An 18,065-nucleotide genomic window follows, 5' to 3' on the forward strand; every position below is an offset into this window, starting at 1 on the left:
AGAACTGTGACCTCTATCTTAGTGGAGAAACAGTCTGTGCCACAAAGTAAGAGCCTAAGGTACTTTTCATCATAGACGTTTTGACTTGTGACTGTGAGCCGGCATGGACCGCAACATCTGACAGCCAAGTGCACTTGTGCAATTCATTTTTTTTGACATGTCAGTGAAAATGTTATAAGCTCAAACTGGGCTCCTTTGTTGGGATTATCTTATTATGATGAGATATTTCTTTAAACTCTCCATTCCCACCAGGTTGCTTGCGATCCAGTCACCATTTTGTAATGAGTACATTTAAGTTTAGTTCAGTCAGTGGTGTAGTCCAGGGTATACGGTGGTATTCTGAGTATACCTACCTATTTTTCAGTCAGTATTGTGTATATCCACTTCTAAATCCCCCTGATGTGCACCATTCAGGAGTATCTGAGCCAAATTAATAATAATAATAATAATAATAATAATAATAATAATAATAATAATAATAATAATAATAATAATAATAGCTTTTAAATTGCCCATGTTTTCCCGTTGGATGGTGAAGCCATGACCCGCCCTACTCTGCCTCTAATTGGCTAGTACTTGGTACCTTCACTGATTGGATTGGTTAACTTTAAGCATGAGGGCTGATGAGCCAATCAGAGGCAGAGTTGGGCGGGTCATGCTGAGGAAAATATTGCACTGGTCAACAACAAATTTAATGTTTAAGTTTTTTGAGCTGATTTAGGATAATTTTGGTGTGCTGAATCCAAAAATCACATTAATTTTGCTCAGTCAGGTCAACTTTCTGAACTATGCTACATATTGGCTTTTTAACATTTTTGCTTACATTTATGGGCATTTTCACATCATATGATACAAAATTCTTTCATATTTCTTGGAATAAACAAGTTCTGAAGATTTTACTTTTGCCAATTTATGATTAATGTTTTTTTTTAATATTACAGGTGAATGAAATGGCTTCGACTAGAAGATCTTGCAAAAATAAGCCTGACGTATTCTGCTACATCTGCGGTGAATACACCATTGTACCTAACAGGAATCCTGTTAGAAAATGATTTTTTTTTTCTCTTAAAACCTATTTTGGGTGAGAGCTATATAAAAAATCAACTGATAAAATCACAAAAATGTAATCAATTTTGTGAAAAGATCAAATTTTTCAAAATCAAATTAGCAAAAACACCTGACCTGATTGAGAAAAACAGATGTCATTTTTGGATTTAGCGGTGCAAAATGGTCCTAATTCATTTGAAAAAACCTAGACAACTTGCAAAAAACATTTTTTTTGTAACCCAGTGTTGTTAGCGTAGCGCCAAAGCAAGGACTCTGCTTAGCGCTGGCCACCTCTGGAACCTGATTGGACACCTCTGGAACCAGTGCCGCCCCAGTTGATTGACAGGTCACTGCATGTCTCGTTGAAAGATGCGCGATTATTGGAAATGCGAAAAAGAAAGGCAGAATAAACGTCCTTCAAATGAGTGACACACATCAAGAGAACCTACTTTCATGGAATATATAATTCTGAGGTAAGTTTTAAACTACTGACCATATGATGGCATATTTAGAGAAGAGATGTTGTCGCCAATGGTTAAACTGTGTGAGTAGGCGAATGTTAAGAAAGGCTAGCATTATGAAAGGCTAGTGTTATCCTATGTTTGCTTCAAGTTGAATCCATTTCCATTCATGCAGCTGCTTGTGTGACCAGTAAAACCTACAAACTGCTCCTGATCAATTCATGATAATTTTATAATAGTGAGCAAACACTACTGATGGATTTTTGGGTAAACTAAATAGAGTAGTCTGACATGTCACTGTTTCTAAGAAAAACATTTTTCTGCACTACTTTAAAAAAAAAAAAAAAAAAAAAAAGGGCAAAAATTTTGAGTATACCCACTTCTCCGGGGACCACTACACGACTGAGTTAAGTTAAATGATAGTGTTTGTCATATAGTTCCATAGATCGTAGAGGTTTGTATTATTTGTGCTAACTGTTGTAGCAGTAGTACAACCACTGCTAGTACTTGTAATACTACAACTTTATATAGTTGTAGTATTAGCCCTTGTGTGGTGTTCAGATTTTTGTTTTGCAGTGTTTGTAGGTGTGGTGGACCGACTGCATTTGTAGGTTTTTAATTCAGCATGATCAAACAATTTTATGTTAAAATAGTCAACAGATTTTTACTTCATCCCAATTACAAGCAACATACAAAGCATAAATGTTTAATATTTGCCTTTTGCCTTTGCTAGATCACATTTATGAATTAAAGTGCTACTCATTTTTAGTTTTTTTTTTTTTTTATAAAATGTAATATAATCAAGATATGAGAGGAAAATATTCATTAAAAAAAAAAAAAAAAAAAGTATCATTTTTTTTAGTAAAAAAAAACAAAAACGGGTGCCACAGACCAAAACCCCATACAAGGTTTAACAGTCATGGACCTTTGTTCTGGTTTTTAGTAATTATACTAACACCAGCTGATCTACTTTTGACAGTTCTAGTTCAGTTATCTGTGCATCAACTTCATCCATGTGTCTCCCACTACTTACCCCCTTCTCCCCCAGTCTCTCTCTCTCTTTCTCCTCCTTTACCCTCTCTCTTTCACCCCAACTGGTCCAGTCAGACGTCCGTCCTCCAGGAGTCTGGGTCTGCTCCAGGTTTCTTCCTATTAAAGGGAAGTTTTTCCTTCCACTGTCACCAGTCACAAGTGTTTGCTCCTGGAGGATTCTGTTGGGTTTCTACAAATTGGCTTAGAGTCTGGTTTCAACCGACTCTATATATAAAGTGTCATGAGATAATTTTTGTTACGATTTGACACTATATAAATAAAATTTGATTGATTGATTGCGTTTCTACAATAAAACCTTTGTCGATATATCTTGTTAGAAAGCTGATATTCTCCGCAATGGATTTGTTAAGTTTATTTTATAGTATTCCTGAGTACCAAAACATAATCAAACATAACGTGCTGCACACTTTTAATACCCCTCAGCCAAATATAGTGTAAAATTCTGTTGAAAGTTACTGCCCTATAATTTAGATTAGATTGTCTTTGTGTAAATTTGGTGTAGAAATCTCAATGCATTCTTCAGCTAATGCGATGATAACATTGAAAGGACATGTTGCCATTTGACCTTGAAAAAGTAGGTCAAGGTCACCTATTTTCAATAGGCTTCTGCTCCATGCCAAGATGCATCCCCAGTATAAATTTGGTGCAGATATTTCAATGCATTCTTCAGATAATGCGATTATGTTATTGAATAGACAGATAGACAGATGACAAAATGATTCTACTACTACAGGGTGGGGAAGCAAAATTTACAATGAACATTTAGTTGTTTTTTCTCAGCAGGCACTACGTCAATTGTTTTGAAACCAAACATATATTGATGTCATAATCATACCTAACACTATTATCCATACCTTTTCAGAAACTTTTGCCCATATGAGTAATCAGGAAAGCAAACGTCAAAGAGTGTGTGATTTGCTGAATGCACTCGTCACACCAAAGGAGATTTTAAAAATAGTTGGAGTGTCCATAAAGACTGTTTATAATGGAAAGAAGAGAATGACTATGAGCAAAACTATTAGGAGAAAGTCTGGAAGATACTATTAAAGAAGAATGGGAGAAGTTGTCACCCCAATATTTGAGGAACACTTGCGCAAGTTTCAGGAAGCGTGTGAAGGCAGTTATTGAGAAAGAAGGAGGACACATAGAATAAAAACATTTTCTATTATGTCAATTTTCTTGTGGCAAATAAATTCTCATGACTTTCAATAAACTAATTGGTCATACACTGTCTTTCAATCCCTGCCTCAAAATATTGTAAATTTTGCTTCCCCACCCTGTACTACTACTACTACTACTAACTAGACCTAACCTATAGCTTTAACATGGTCTATAACACAGATAAAAAGAAAAAGGTGTGTTTTAGATGAGCGAGAAATACCTCTACTTAGATGACAATTTCTTCTCTCTGGATGTGTCAAATATTTACGAACATGAACCTGGTGAACCTTCAGAAACGCAAACTGTGTTAAAAATCACTCTTCAGTCACTCAGTACTGTCCATGCTGAGGTTTACTTTCAAGCACTATGTGGAAAATCATGGGTTTCCATAACAAATTATAGATAGTTGTGCACCTGTAAACCTGTAGAATGTTCCATGCACTGAACTAGAAGTGGTTACCATCACCTACTGTTATAACTTAACCCATTTGCTTTTCTAATCTATAGAGGGTTTTTAAATAAGCCTATAAACCTCCTACTAGGGTAGCTTAGCTAAGAATTAGCTAGTGTTAATGTATTAGGGATTACATGGCCAGTTGGACTCAGTGCTACTATTTGTTTAAGTGTTCTCCATTTAATGACCTGGAAGAGGCTACTAGTATATTACATAACTCATTTACCTTTCCACCAATAGTTTGTGGTGAAATAAAACTGCTACCAGGAGTCCTACTGTTTAACCAAACCCAGAAGACAGTCTACAAGAACCTGTTCCTTCCCACCTAATTTCTATTAATTTTCACTCATTTACCATACCAAGTTCCAATGCTTATAACTTAAGGACTGCAAGACTAAAATTAACGACATGACACCTCATTTCCTCATTTGAAAAGTAATAAGCTGTAGTTATTACAGAAAATGTTTTAGTATGTAGCTAAAATACAACCTTACATACATCAAGTTAAATTGAACATAAAATGTTTTTGTTTTTGTACTCATTTTTGAATAAGAATATAATTAATCACGGAATGAACCAGTAATGTGCCCTGTTGACCACCAAACAGGTAGGAAGTCACATTAGTTTTGATTGCCATACAGGTGATTCTGATCATTTTTACCCCCCGGCGAGGTATTGTTAGTAGTGTGAGTAGCGTATATGATGGTAATATGGTATGTGGAGGTTTTGGTCATAAAAAGACCCAAGAGAAAAACAACATAATAAGTTAAACAAACAAACAAACAAACAAATAAATAAATATATGCGCAAATTATTCAACAAATGTAAAGGGCACTGGACAAAAAACTTGCACCAAAATAAAAATGACTTAAAAATATTCACTGTTTCCGCAGCAGAAAAGTCCATTCATTGCACATGTTTTGTAGTTGTTCTAATTTAGACTGTGTTTACAGTTTTGGGTTTTTTTTTCATGTTGTACATTTATAATGGATGTGCAGATTTTCAAGCAAAGTGTGTTTAATTCAGCATCAGTTTCAGAGTGAAGAGTTAGCAAAAATGCAGACATTAAGGCATTTCATCGGATGTTTTTGCAAATTTGGATCTTAAGATTTGTTTGGGGTCTTGAAAGAGTTTGGGAACCACTAGAACCACATCTGTAGACATTTCCATAACAGCTAAAACTCTCCATTGCCCTTTTATGTTCTGAACAGCAGATATTATGGAAAACACCCACGTATGTAATTGCATTAACTGGTAATTGCACTGCTTGCAGCTCTGAATACAGACTAGAAGCTCTGCAGTGACACCAGTGCTACTAACAGTTCCTTATATAGACATTTTTCACAACAGATATTTGGACTTGTTAAGGCAGTAAACATACAGGTATGATCGGTATCATTAAAAATGGCTACATTCCATTTAGTTGTTAACAGTATCAGGCCTCGTAATTGTCCATTAGTTGAGTGGAATGGCCTCCTGGGGCGACATATGGACCAGAAACAGTGTTAATGTTATTAGTACCACCTGTGCTTTGCTGCTATTTCGAGCCAAAATGTCTGCAGTGGAACAGGTCATTTCTATGACTGAATATGAGCATTTATTCATATACTTCAGCGCTAGACTAACACAAGCAGCCCAATTAATACACTGCCATGCTGACTTGAAGCAATACTTAATACTGTAAAATCATGATTTTTTCATGTTTTACTGGCAGAATGGGATTTGTGATGTGTGCTTATTTCTGTTTTTTTTTTTTTTTTTTTTTTTTTTTTAAACATGGTAGTGTTCTTAGTTGTTTTTTTTTTTTTTTGTAGTATTAGTATGGCTACTATATACATTTTACATATAACTTTATAAATATGCTTTTTATATCTCATCTGTGAGCTTTTTCTTTTTCCTGCAATTTGTCTCAGATTTTGCCATTTTCCTACAATTAACTGGTGACTTGTCCAGGGTTAGTTAAAAAAATAAATAAATAAAATAAAATAAAAATAGTCCAAACCTGAACCTCTTTTTTTTCAACTTTATTAACAACATTTGAGTATACAGTACAACATTTTAAACAAACAAGATGTCAAAAGGGAAAAAGCATTTGAACATATAAGTTTAAGAAAATAATGCATAGATTTAAAAATACAAAGAATAATATATAAATAATAGTAAAAAAAAAAAAAAAAAAAAAAAAAAAAAGGAAATAAATAAAAAATAATAATTCTGACAAATATAAAAAAATAAATAAATGCAACAGAGAGTTCAGTCAGTATTAAAAAATTGTTTATAAATAGCCAAGGTGTCAGTGCTTTTTTTTTTTTTTTTTTTTTTTTTTTTTTTTTTTTAATTATAAATGAGTTTTAAAGATTTAATATAATTTCCAAATTCTAATAGGAAGATTTTAAAATTTGGGAGTGTTTTAGTATATTTGTTTTTATGTATATAAAATTTTCCAAATAATATGAACAAATTTACAATAAATTCTAGATTATTAGTATCATGTTTAAAATAAGTCATTACATTTTGGGATGTTATATTTATTTTACTGTTACTTTTAGATATGTTATGTCCAAACCTGAACCTCATTAAAAAAAACTTACGCAAACTTTACACATTGCTCCGACTCTGTCATCATCAATATAAGAGCTTAAAAAAAATAAAGCAAATATGATATATCTTACTACATTTACTAATTCATTACATAATCATTACGTTCCATCTCCTCCTCAACCCTATAGAAAATATTACTTTTTAAAAAAAAATTTATTATTATTTTTTTTTAATTTATTTGAATAATTAACATTGAACAGCAAATATACATAATAGTATACAACAACAAGGGTAGAAAGTTCCATAATTCACATTATCCATAATTCTTTGACATTATATAGAGAAATACATGTAAGACATTAGGAAAGAAAAAATAAATAAATAAATAAATAACTAAAAATAAAAAAATAAAATAAATAAATAAAAATAAGTAATAAAAATTAAAAAAAAAAAAATTGCTCGAGGAATAAATAGAAATTATACAAAGTGAATAAGATTACACATTTGACTTTTTTTTTTTTTTGTTTTATTTGCTTTAGAATTTATACCATTTCTCAAACTGTCTACGTAACTGGAAAAAAGGGCTTTGAAAACAGTGATGTTTGGACGTTGATGTGCAAATTTGGAGCAATGAATGTGAAATTTGGCAAAAATAATCAAAAGGTCGATAATATATCTTTTTTCTGGAGTTATTTTATCAATGTGTGATAGGCCAAATAAAATGTGTTCAAAGTTCAGTTTACTTGAAGAGTCCATTTTTGTGTTTATAAAATTATTTAAATCAATCCAAAATATATGATATATGATAATGATGATTAACCCTTTCATGCATAGTGGTCATTATAGTGGACATCTGTTCAAAGCTGTTCTCTTCTATATTCATGGATTTTGTTGTTTTAGTTCCATATCAGCGAACACAGTGGACGTTTATGAATCATCTCATACACTGCAATTCATACTATTACTGTAACTATGCTGTTCTAGATAAACCTGATCTGCAGTAACATGTCTGAGTGTAAAAAAAAAAAGTTAATTGTTATTAGATTGTAATTAACAGTTTTAGGTTTTTTGTTTTTCTAAACAAAAAGTTTTTTTTTTTTTTTTTTTTGCATATTAATCCATATATCCATGAAGTGAGTAATAACTAGTATTAGAGTATGTTAAAATGTGAGAAAACGTGAGATTAGCAGGATTAAATTTTTTTTTTTTTCATAGTTTTCACACAGTATATCAGTAAATACATATTTATTTGCTTCTAACATTAAACCCATGGTGTCCAGCTGAGTGGACATTTTTGTAACTTCATGAAAAAAAAAAAAAATAATAAAAATAAAAAAAATCCATTGCATTGTTTTTTTTTCCATGCCTAAAGAGAAATAAAAACATTCAGGAACAAAAAAATCTTGATTATGGTTCTAATGATTCGTGCATGACAGGGTTAAATATAGAAAATATTACATGTGTAGCTTTTTTTTCCTCCTCTGCGTAATTTGCGTAACGTCTTTTTACGGGCTTTTATTTTGGAAGGCGCGCTCTCGTCGTGTGTTCCGGGATTGTTTCCGGTGCCGTATGGAACTGACCGTGAGTGTGTTGCCGGAGGAAGAAAAAAAAGAGTAGAAAATGAAAGAGCGAGGGAGATAGAGAGACACAGAAAAAAAGAGAGAGAGAGAGAGAGACGTCGGACCATCCTTCCAAGCAGCCGCGGTAGAGGAGGGTGAGGCTTCTACATGTACCGTACGCGCCTTTGTTGCTGTCAAGATAGATAGATAACCGGGCGTCCATAACGGGGACGCTCCTTTTCTACTAAATCCACATCCAATCCAGTATAATAAGGTTCTGGAGGTGCGTCCGCCGTGCCGCACAAATGGAGTAAATGCCCAGCGGTGTCTTATCATCCGTTGTGCGCCTCTGCACGCGCATCTCTATGTCAATATTCCTTCCTTTATCTTGCTGGAGATTTGCACTTTTTTGCTGCTTAGTCCATCCTCATGTCCGCCTCAGGATGCTGTCGGTATCAGATTCAGATGTTTCATGCTATTTTGGTAGCGACGTGATTTGGGAAAAAAAAAAAAAAAAAAAAAAAAAAAAAAACAAAGCCCAGGCCTGTGCGACCTCCCTATCTGTGTGTTTGAATGAAAGGCTGCAGACAGTGAAGGCAACACAAACACACTAACATGTGTCCACTGCTGTTGTGCACACGCTGTTTCCTCGCGTGCCCTGTGTGCAGACAAGATACCTTCACTGTGTTTGCGCCTGTGCCAGTTTTTTTTTTTTTTTTTTTTTTTTTCCCATATCTGAGTAATCTGAATGCAACACCCTTCCCTTGTCTGCCTGCAGTGTTTCGACATGACATCCCTGCGTCAGAGAAAGGGCACAAAGGGGAAGGAGCCTCCTCTTGGTGCAGAGTTTCAGTCACAACCTTCCAACTGTTGCTCCGATCATCATCCGGAAAAGATCTTGCTCGGTGAGTGAGCTGTCCTTGAACCCACATGTGTTTCTGCGCACAGTTTAAAGGCCTGTTGTGACTAAAGTAGAACTTGTGTTTGGCCTAAAGGGGGAACATGGTTCACTGGCAGAGTGCTGATGTGTCCATGAATCAGATCCAGCTCTGGGGTCAGCTGTTCTGATCTGGACCTGACCTTTGACCTGCTATGTGTGCAGAACAGGATAGAAAGTTTTTTATTTTTTATTTTTTTTTATTTTTATTTAACAATGAACAATTGAACAACATATGTGTATATGTGTGGGTTCGATTCCAACACCAGTCGATGGGGGTAGGACCTTTCTGTGTGGAGTTTGCATGTTCTCCCTGTGTCTGCATGTTCTCTCCGGGTACTCCAGCTTCCTCCCACCATCCACAGACATGCACTGATAGGTTAATTGGTTAATCTAAATTACCCATAGGTGTGAATGTGAGAGTGATTGTTTATCTCTATATGTTCAGTCCTGTGGTGAACTGGCGACTTGTCCAGGGATGTACCCCACCTTCGCCCCTATGTAGCTGGGATAGGCTCCAAGTGACCCCCGTGACCCTAGCGAGGATAAAGCGGGTTCAGAAAATGAATGAATGAATGAATGTGTGTGTGTGTATATATATACAGGGTGTCCCATAAGTCTCCATACATAGGAAAAATAACCGTTTCTTGACATAAACCATTTTTATTTATATAATATGCTCTATATGACTGCCATTTTGTCGGGAACACATTTCAATGCGTGTCCTCCAGTGCTGAAGAACTATAAAGAAGAGATATAAAGAAATACATGTCAGAACCATATGAATTATGTCTCCTCTGTATGGAGACTTATGGGACACCCTGTATCTATCTATCTATCTATCTATCTATCTATCTATCTATCTATCTATCTATCTATCTATCTATCTATCTATCTATCTATCTATCTATCCATTCATTCATTCATGTCTAAAATATTATTGTTACACCAAAGTGAATCATGAAATATTTCACATTTCTGATATAGAGATACAAATGTAGGTAAAATAAAACATAAATTAAAACTAGAAAAGCACTGGGAGAGCATCAGTGCCCCCCCCCACACACACACACACACCACCACCACCACCAACATTTAATCATTTGTTCTTTGTGCCAGTATCAACATTTCCTGAAAATGTCATCCGTCCATAAATTTTTGAGTAATCTTGCTAACAGACAGACAAACAAACGGACAAACTAGAAAAGGACTCGGAGAGCGCAGACCTCTGCCATGGCAGATCAGTCGTCCCCCCCCCCCCCCCCGCCCAACACCACCAAAATTTAATCATTTGTTCCTTGTGCCAGTATCAACATTTCCTGCAAATTTCATCAAAACTGTCCCCACTCCTGATCACCACCAAAATTTAATCCTTTGTTCCTAGTGCCAGTATCAACATATCCTGAATTTTTTTGTCAAAATCCATCCATAACTTTTTGAGTTATCTTGCTAACAAACAAACCCAGATGAAAACGTAACCTCTGCTGTTCCTTAGCGGGGGTAAAAAAAATAAAAGAGGTATAAAAATAGAAATAATATAAATTACATAAGCTTACATACTTGACATGGTCTCTTTGTTTTACTTGCTTTAGAATTTATAATGTTCTTCAGATTACCGAAACAACTGGAAAAAGGTGCTTCAAAAACAATAATGTTAGGACACTGGTGTGCAAATTTAGTGCAATGAACGTGAAATTTAGCAAATATTACTAAAAGGTTGATGATATATCTTTTTTTTGGATTTATTTTCTCAATTTGTGAAAGGCTAAATAAAACATGTTGAAAGTTCAATTTACATGAAGGGTCAATTTTTCAGAATCCGAATCTCTTTATTATCATTGTACAAGTAAAATGAATTTGAGGGTGGTGTTGAAATTATTTAAATCAATCCAAAATACATGCGAGTAGGTGCAGTCACAAAATAAATGACATGTTTCCTCTGCGTTGCTGCAAAAAGAACAAAGAGTATTGATATTTTCTTGTATTGTGTTTAGAAATGAATATGAGCTTGTTTTCTTTGCATTATTTGAGGTCTGAAAACACTGCATATTTTGACCATTTGTCAAGTTCTGCAAATACATGCTCTAAATAACAGTATTTTTATTTGGAATTTAAGAGAAATGTTGTCGGTAGTTTAGAGAATAAAACAAAAATGTTCATTTGACTCAAACACATACCTATAAATGGTCAAATCGGAGAAAGTGGTAATTTTACAGTGGTCTCTTTTTTTTTTTTTTTCCGGAGCTGTGTATTTAACTGTAATATATAAAAAATAAAGTAAATTTTGTGTGCAAAATATGGACTGAAAAATGCCCTCTTTCATTGATAAGAAAAATAAATGAATTGGTCATTAATTCATAAATGAACCTTTCATCAACAAAAAATTATTCTTTAGCTACTCACATAAACTGATTTTAAATAATAGACAATAGAAATGTTCTTCAAATGTTACCAAAGCTTAAACAAGACAACTGACAATAAAGCTATTATATAAATGTATTTATTGTGTTTTATATTTCAGAATTAATTCTCATCATTTATTTTGTGTTCGGTACATTATGACTTATTTAATGTATTTTTTTAAAAACAATTTCAAGTACATCTAGGCTTCTTCCAAGTACCCCACTTTGGGAACCCCTGCTTTAGAGTTAAATTAACTCTCCTTTTTGACATAACAGAAAAGTCTGTTTTTATTCCACATCTATGGTAGACTTTTATATTGTGGTAAATTATTCATTGTTACTTCAATCCCTCAATCAGAGCTTCCTTCCCCTTAACCACTCAATTTTATATGAGGCTAGAGACATGGTTTTCAGTGACATTTATTTGATTAAGGACATTATCAAAGGATACAGTAAGGAAGCCCAGAGGTGGTTGAAGAAAACACTATAAACTGTAGATTTTCCATTGTACTTTTGACACTTAAATAAAGGTTCAACAGTTTAAATCAAAGGTTTTAGTTTTAATTATGCATTAGAAAAAAAGCAAGATACTTTCAGGTTTTATACAAGATTGTTTCATATTCGAGTAAATTGGTGGATTTTTTTTTTTTTTAATTTTATGTTTCTTATGCATACATTTATTCTTTAGTATGTGAGAGCTGAGGATAAGCCGGAGTGAAATTCCTTGTTTGTGTGCACAACTTTGGCCATTAAAGCTCATTCTGATTCTGAAAAGAAACAAACGCACGTGAAGCACAGAACAGATTAAACAAAACAAGCTTAAAAAAACAAAAAAAAAAGATAATGACATAAAACTGAGGTGTGAATGATAGTGGATATGACTTCAAAGTACACATAATACATATTTTCAGGGTAGATGAAAATATCCTCAGTCTGTATTAACTTCCCTACTATATTTTTGGTTTGTTCCTCTTGTTGTTGCTTTTATTATTATTATTATTATTATTATTATTATTATTATTATTATTATTATTATTATTATTATTATTATTATAGAATGCTCCTGGAGGATTCTGTTGGGTTTCTGTAAATTGGCTTAGAGTCTGGTTTTGACCAACTCTATATATTAAGTGTCATGAGATAACTTTTTTGTTGTGATCTGGCACTATATAAATAAAATTTGATTGATTGAGTGATTTGATTGGTTTTCCCCCATAAGTCGCTTTGGAAAAAAGCGTCTGCCAAATGCATAAATATAAACATAAACATTATTCAACTGTCTGTGTGTCTGTTTTACATGTATACACTGTAAAGTAAACTTTAATTATGCTAAAAAACTTCCCGAATAGCAGCTAATCCTTTTAATGAAACAAACAGTCCGTGTACACAGATACAGATGTTAAACGTTGGACGGTTGGATATTTAGTGAATCACTGCTGTTATTGTTGCTGTCATCTTCTCATCCTGTCCGTATTCCTGCAGGTGATTGGTCATGGGGGTCCATAATCTGGACATCAGTGGGCTGGTCAGTGTCCGTCGGCCTTGGTTTGCTGTGCTGCATCTATGTGGCGACTTTACATGAGAATGACTTGTGGTTCTCCAACATCAAGGTAAAAAATATTCAGCGTTAGACATCTGGCAAAGAGAATGTTGTTAGTACACTGCAAAAATCTAAATCTTACCAAGTGTATTTTTCTCATTTCTACTCAAAATATCTCATCACACTTAAAATAAGACCTAATCATATATGAAGTAACTTTTCAGTGAGATATAAGAACTTATTTTTAGACAATAGATCTTGAAAATCTTATTTCAAGAAATCTTACCAAGATAATTTTCACTTGTCTCACTGGCAGATTTTTTTTTTTTTTTTTTGCTTAATCCAATTTTTTTTTTTTTTGCTAAATTCAAGTAAAAAATCTGCCAGTGGAACAAGTGAAAATTTTCTTGGTAAGATTTCTGGAAATAAGATTTTAAAGTTCTATTGTTTAAAATTAAGTTCTTATATCTCACTGAAAAGTTACTCTTTAGGTGATTATGTCTTATTTTAAGTGTGATAAGATATTTTTTACTAGAAATGAGAAAAATACACTTGTTAAGATTTAAATTTTTTCCAGTGTACTGATATGAACGTTGGAACTGAGGGTTTGGGTGGATCTGAGTTTATGTCTTGATTTTAGTTTTCTACTTGACATGGGTTAGCACACACAAGCTGTAGAGCTGCTTTTAAGTAGAAGCTAAACAAATACCACTGCTTTCAAAGTAGACTTAAAGTAAGCCTTATCTTTATGTCCTTTTGTCTAAAAAAAAACTGGTACAGCTCAGAAATGCTTTGCAAGGTTTTGAACTGCACAAGATCACACTACAAATTATTTGGTTCTTGCCAAGATAAAAAAAAACCCTTAGATTTAGAAGTGTTAGATAATTTATCTTGTTTTACAGCTGGGTATGACTTTCGCCACCAGTTTTTCATCAGATCTGTAAAACCCTAGTCATAGACTAAGACCCAGTCCCCATTCACCCCTTACCCCTACCCCTCGGCCCTTGCACTTGGCACTACCCCTTGAAACGGAGCTGCAAAGGTTAGGGGTTGAAACATTCTCCAATGAAATGGGACAACCCTTCGAGACCTGTTACGTCATCAGCGCCGCTATAAACAGATGTGACAACTTTGTTTCTGAAAGTATTCCTCATGCCGTCAGCAGCTGTAACCATCTCTGTTCCATGGGCTTTGGTCATATTTTTACAGCTATCAACTCTAAACTGCAGAAATGCAATCTATAACACATTGAAACGGCATTAAATGGTCGATCAAATGATTAAGATGTTTACGAAGAAAATCCGTACATTTGTGTGTTTGTTTCATCACACTGCTGCACTTTTTGGCTGTGTTTACCTCCATCTCGCCAATGATTCGAACAGAATTATAGGAAATTTGTCCTACCCCTCCGTTCGTAGTGTGGTCCTGGAAAATCTCAGTTTCGAGGGCTATACATCCCTCCGCCTTAGCCCGCCCCTTCCCCTCTGTCTAATCGAGAATCAGGACACTACCCCTTCATGTGTACGCGTAAAACCGAGGGGTAGGGGTAAGGGGGAGGGCCAAGGGGTGAATTGGGATTCAGCCTAAGTATCACAAATCCGTAAGTCTTTCTATGCACCTGAATCTCTTCTTTCACAGTGAACAGTTTCAAAGTATACTCCACCATAAACCATCCATTTGTTTACAAACAGAGCCGGTAGGTCACTCTGGCATTTTCGGAAATTTGTCACGACGTGCATTGTGGGAAGTAGAGCTCCACACAGTCGCATTATGGCCACAGCAGCAACAAACACATAACCGGCTTCATTGCCTCTTGCTACTGCAGCTGCGTCCTTTTGAACACTAGAACATTCCACAGACGTTGGCGAGCAGATAAAAAAGAAAAGTCACAGTAGCAGAGTCTCTCAGGCAGGTAAGAATGGCTAAAGACTGTCTGATTTTGCTTTCCTTTTGTAGGGAAATACAATATACACTTCTAAAACCCAGACTGATGAAAGCAGTAAAGCCTTGGACTTTTTGACCGTGTGAGATTTGACAATAGTCCTGTAAACTGCTCTGGTTTCTGTTTTTTTTAGGTTCTCTTTACATGCTCTCAGACTTTGTAACAGCACCAGGACTGAGCTGAAAGAATAACACTTAAATCAGAAAAAGTGTGTCTTCCACCACCTAAAATATATTGAAGCAACATATCAGTTGAACTAATTGAAAGTCCTAATAACAGAGCAGTGGTATCCACTTACAGGGGTTGGACAAAATAATGGAAACACCTTAAAAAATCAACAAAATATAATTTAATATGGTGTAGGTCCGCCTTTTGCGGCAATTACAGCCTCAATTCTCCGATGTATTGATTCATACAACTTGTGAATTGTTTCCAAAGGAATTTTAAGCCATTCTTCAGTTAGAATACCCTCCAACTCTTTTAGAGACGATGGCGGTGGAAATCGACGTCTTACTTGAATCTCTAAAACTGACCATAAATGCTCAATAATGTTGAGGTCTGGGGACTGTGCCGGCCATACGAGAGGCTCAACTTCATTAGAATGTTCCTCATGCCATTCTTTAACAATTCTCGCTGTATGGATTGGGGCATTATCATCTTGAGGTGAAGGTGTTTCCATTATTTTGTCCAACCCCTGTATTGTTTCATGTGCTGTTCCCATATTTCCTGTCTGGCTGTACTTGCAGCAGCTGTGTTGCTTTTAGGCTGTAATGTGCTATAAATTTCTCATATCTGGTTAAGATTAGAGTTTATTGTTCTGGTGAGAAATATGCAGCTTCTGGACCTGTTCGTGTTTGTGATCGGTCCACTCTTGCCAGTACACATTCATAACTCTGCTCTGAAAACCTGACAATATGAGCTGATAATCACCACTATGACGTCATATTCTCAGGCCTGTTCAAACCAGGATGCAGGTCCAAGATTGGATATGAAAACCAGAGCTGGTTTTGGAGCTGGATTTGAACAGTAATAAGCAAATGTCATCTTGAATTTACTTATTCTACATGCAGAATCTGTTTGGAGGGCATTTTACGTATAATATTTGTATTTTTTGTAAGTGCTGTCTGTAGTGTAAAGTAGAGACCGTCCAGTATAAGGTCGGATCCCACTGTGTCGTCTTGCAGCTCAGACAGAGTAAAACAAATGTGGATATGACAAAGCGGATGATGTACAAAGTCCTTTTGGTTCAGGGGCCACTTTCACCCCAATATGATCTCAAGTGGGCCTCACCATTAAAACAATAATAGTGAAAAAAGTACAATTATATTATGATAATGTTTAGATCTACAAAGTTTCCTTAAAAATCTGAATAGTTTAAACAACTTGAAATGTCTTAAGAATAAAAAGTGCAATTTAACCAATGTTCTGCCTCAGTTTACCAGTCTATCATGTACACATGTGCATTACAACTTACATTACAATTACAAATACGCAAAATGTTCAGTAACAGGCAGAATATTAGTTTTAATTGTACTTACTTCACTTAAGACGTTTCAGATTGTTCATATTTGTTCAGGTTATTCACATTTTTGTTAAAGGACAGTTTCTTAATGCAAACGTTTTCATTTGATTTTACTTTTTTTACACCAAAACCAAGACAAAATTTGCGGTTGTCATTATTTATAGGTTATTATGATGATATTTTACTGGTCTGACCCACTTGAGATCTAATCGGTGTGTATGTGGAACGTGAATTAAAATTATTTTTACATTATTGATTGTAAATACAGGGTGGGGAAGCAAAATTTACAATATTTTGAGGCAGGGATTGAAAGACAGTGTATGACCAATTAGTTTATTGAAAGTCATGAGAATTTATTTGCCACAAGAAAATTGACATAATAGAAAATGTTTTTATTCTATGTGTCCTCCTTCTTTCTCAATAACTACCTTCACACGCTTCCTGAAACTTGCGCAAGTGTTCCTCAAATATTCGGGTGACAACTTCTCCCATTCTTCTTTAATAGTATCTTCCAGACTTTCTCCTAATAGTTTTGCTCATAGTCATTCTCTTCTTTCCATTATAAACAGTCTTTATGGACACTCCAACTATTTTTGAAATCTCCTTTGGTGTGACGAGTGCATTCAGCAAATCACACACTCTTTGACGTTTGCTTTCCTGATTACTCATATGGGCAAAAGTTTCTGAAAAGGTATGGATAATAGTTACACTTAATCTATCAAGAATGAATCACATTGTCACAATCATTTCATGAGAAGAGGTAAATATATTTTATTCCAACTTTATTGGCAACAGCGTACTGTATACTCATGTATTATTGCTTCATTCATTTTTTGGGGGTAATTCTGCCTTTTATTAAAGCAAACAGGGAAATGATTTGCCAGTCTAATTTTAGTTTTTAATTTAGCAGTGTACAATGTTTTAATAGTTTATTCAAAGTTCATTTTAACACAGCAAATTATGCCACGTTTTTATCGAAGCTTTGTGAATTAAGGTTACCTGTTGATCTCAGGTAATTTGCAATAATAGTGGACATTCTTTGTGATGTTAATACTGTGTGAATCAGCCATGTCTGTAATTTGTCAATTTAAAGGAATCCACTGCAATTGACTAATTTTAGTGAACACTGTGGTAGCACAGAGGTCAAAAGTCTTGTGTAAATTAATATCTCTGTGATTTGCAACAGTTTTTCACTTCTGCTGTTCATTTATTCTGTTCATTTCTTAGTTGGGGACTATGGAGGCTGCATTGGTGATGACAAATTGAAGTGTTTGGGATAGAAATTCAGGAGGCTGATGTCAGGATGTAGCACAGATAATTACTTCAGCGCAAATTTAAAGACGAGTAACATCTCAAAAGATGAAGCGATGGGCGGCATGATTGACAACTAAAGTAAGAAATATTTTTCTGTCTTTCAAAAGTGATGTACAGTTGTGGAAAAAAATA

General features: G+C 34.6%; 1 protein-coding gene across 2 annotated transcripts in view; it reads left to right on the top strand.

Annotated features, from left to right (window-relative positions):
* The first annotated feature begins 8,273 nt into the window (after nucleotides 1-8,273).
* dpy19l3 (dpy-19 like C-mannosyltransferase 3) overlaps nucleotides 8,274-18,065 on the top strand; it is a 102,331-nt gene continuing 92,539 nt past the window's right edge. For both annotated transcript variants that reach the window (XM_030127048.1, XM_030127056.1), the window contains exons 1-3: nucleotides 8,274-8,431; nucleotides 9,055-9,181; nucleotides 13,098-13,225. In XM_030127048.1, the coding sequence (XP_029982908.1) occupies nucleotides 9,064-9,181; nucleotides 13,098-13,225 (246 nt within the window). In that variant the 5' untranslated portion in view covers nucleotides 8,274-8,431; nucleotides 9,055-9,063. The remainder of the gene's footprint in view (nucleotides 8,432-9,054; nucleotides 9,182-13,097; nucleotides 13,226-18,065) is intronic.

The sequence above is a fragment of the Sphaeramia orbicularis genome, chromosome 3 (assembly GCF_902148855.1).
Source record: "Sphaeramia orbicularis chromosome 3, fSphaOr1.1, whole genome shotgun sequence".
In the NCBI taxonomy this organism is placed as follows: Eukaryota; Metazoa; Chordata; class Actinopteri; order Kurtiformes; family Apogonidae; genus Sphaeramia; species Sphaeramia orbicularis.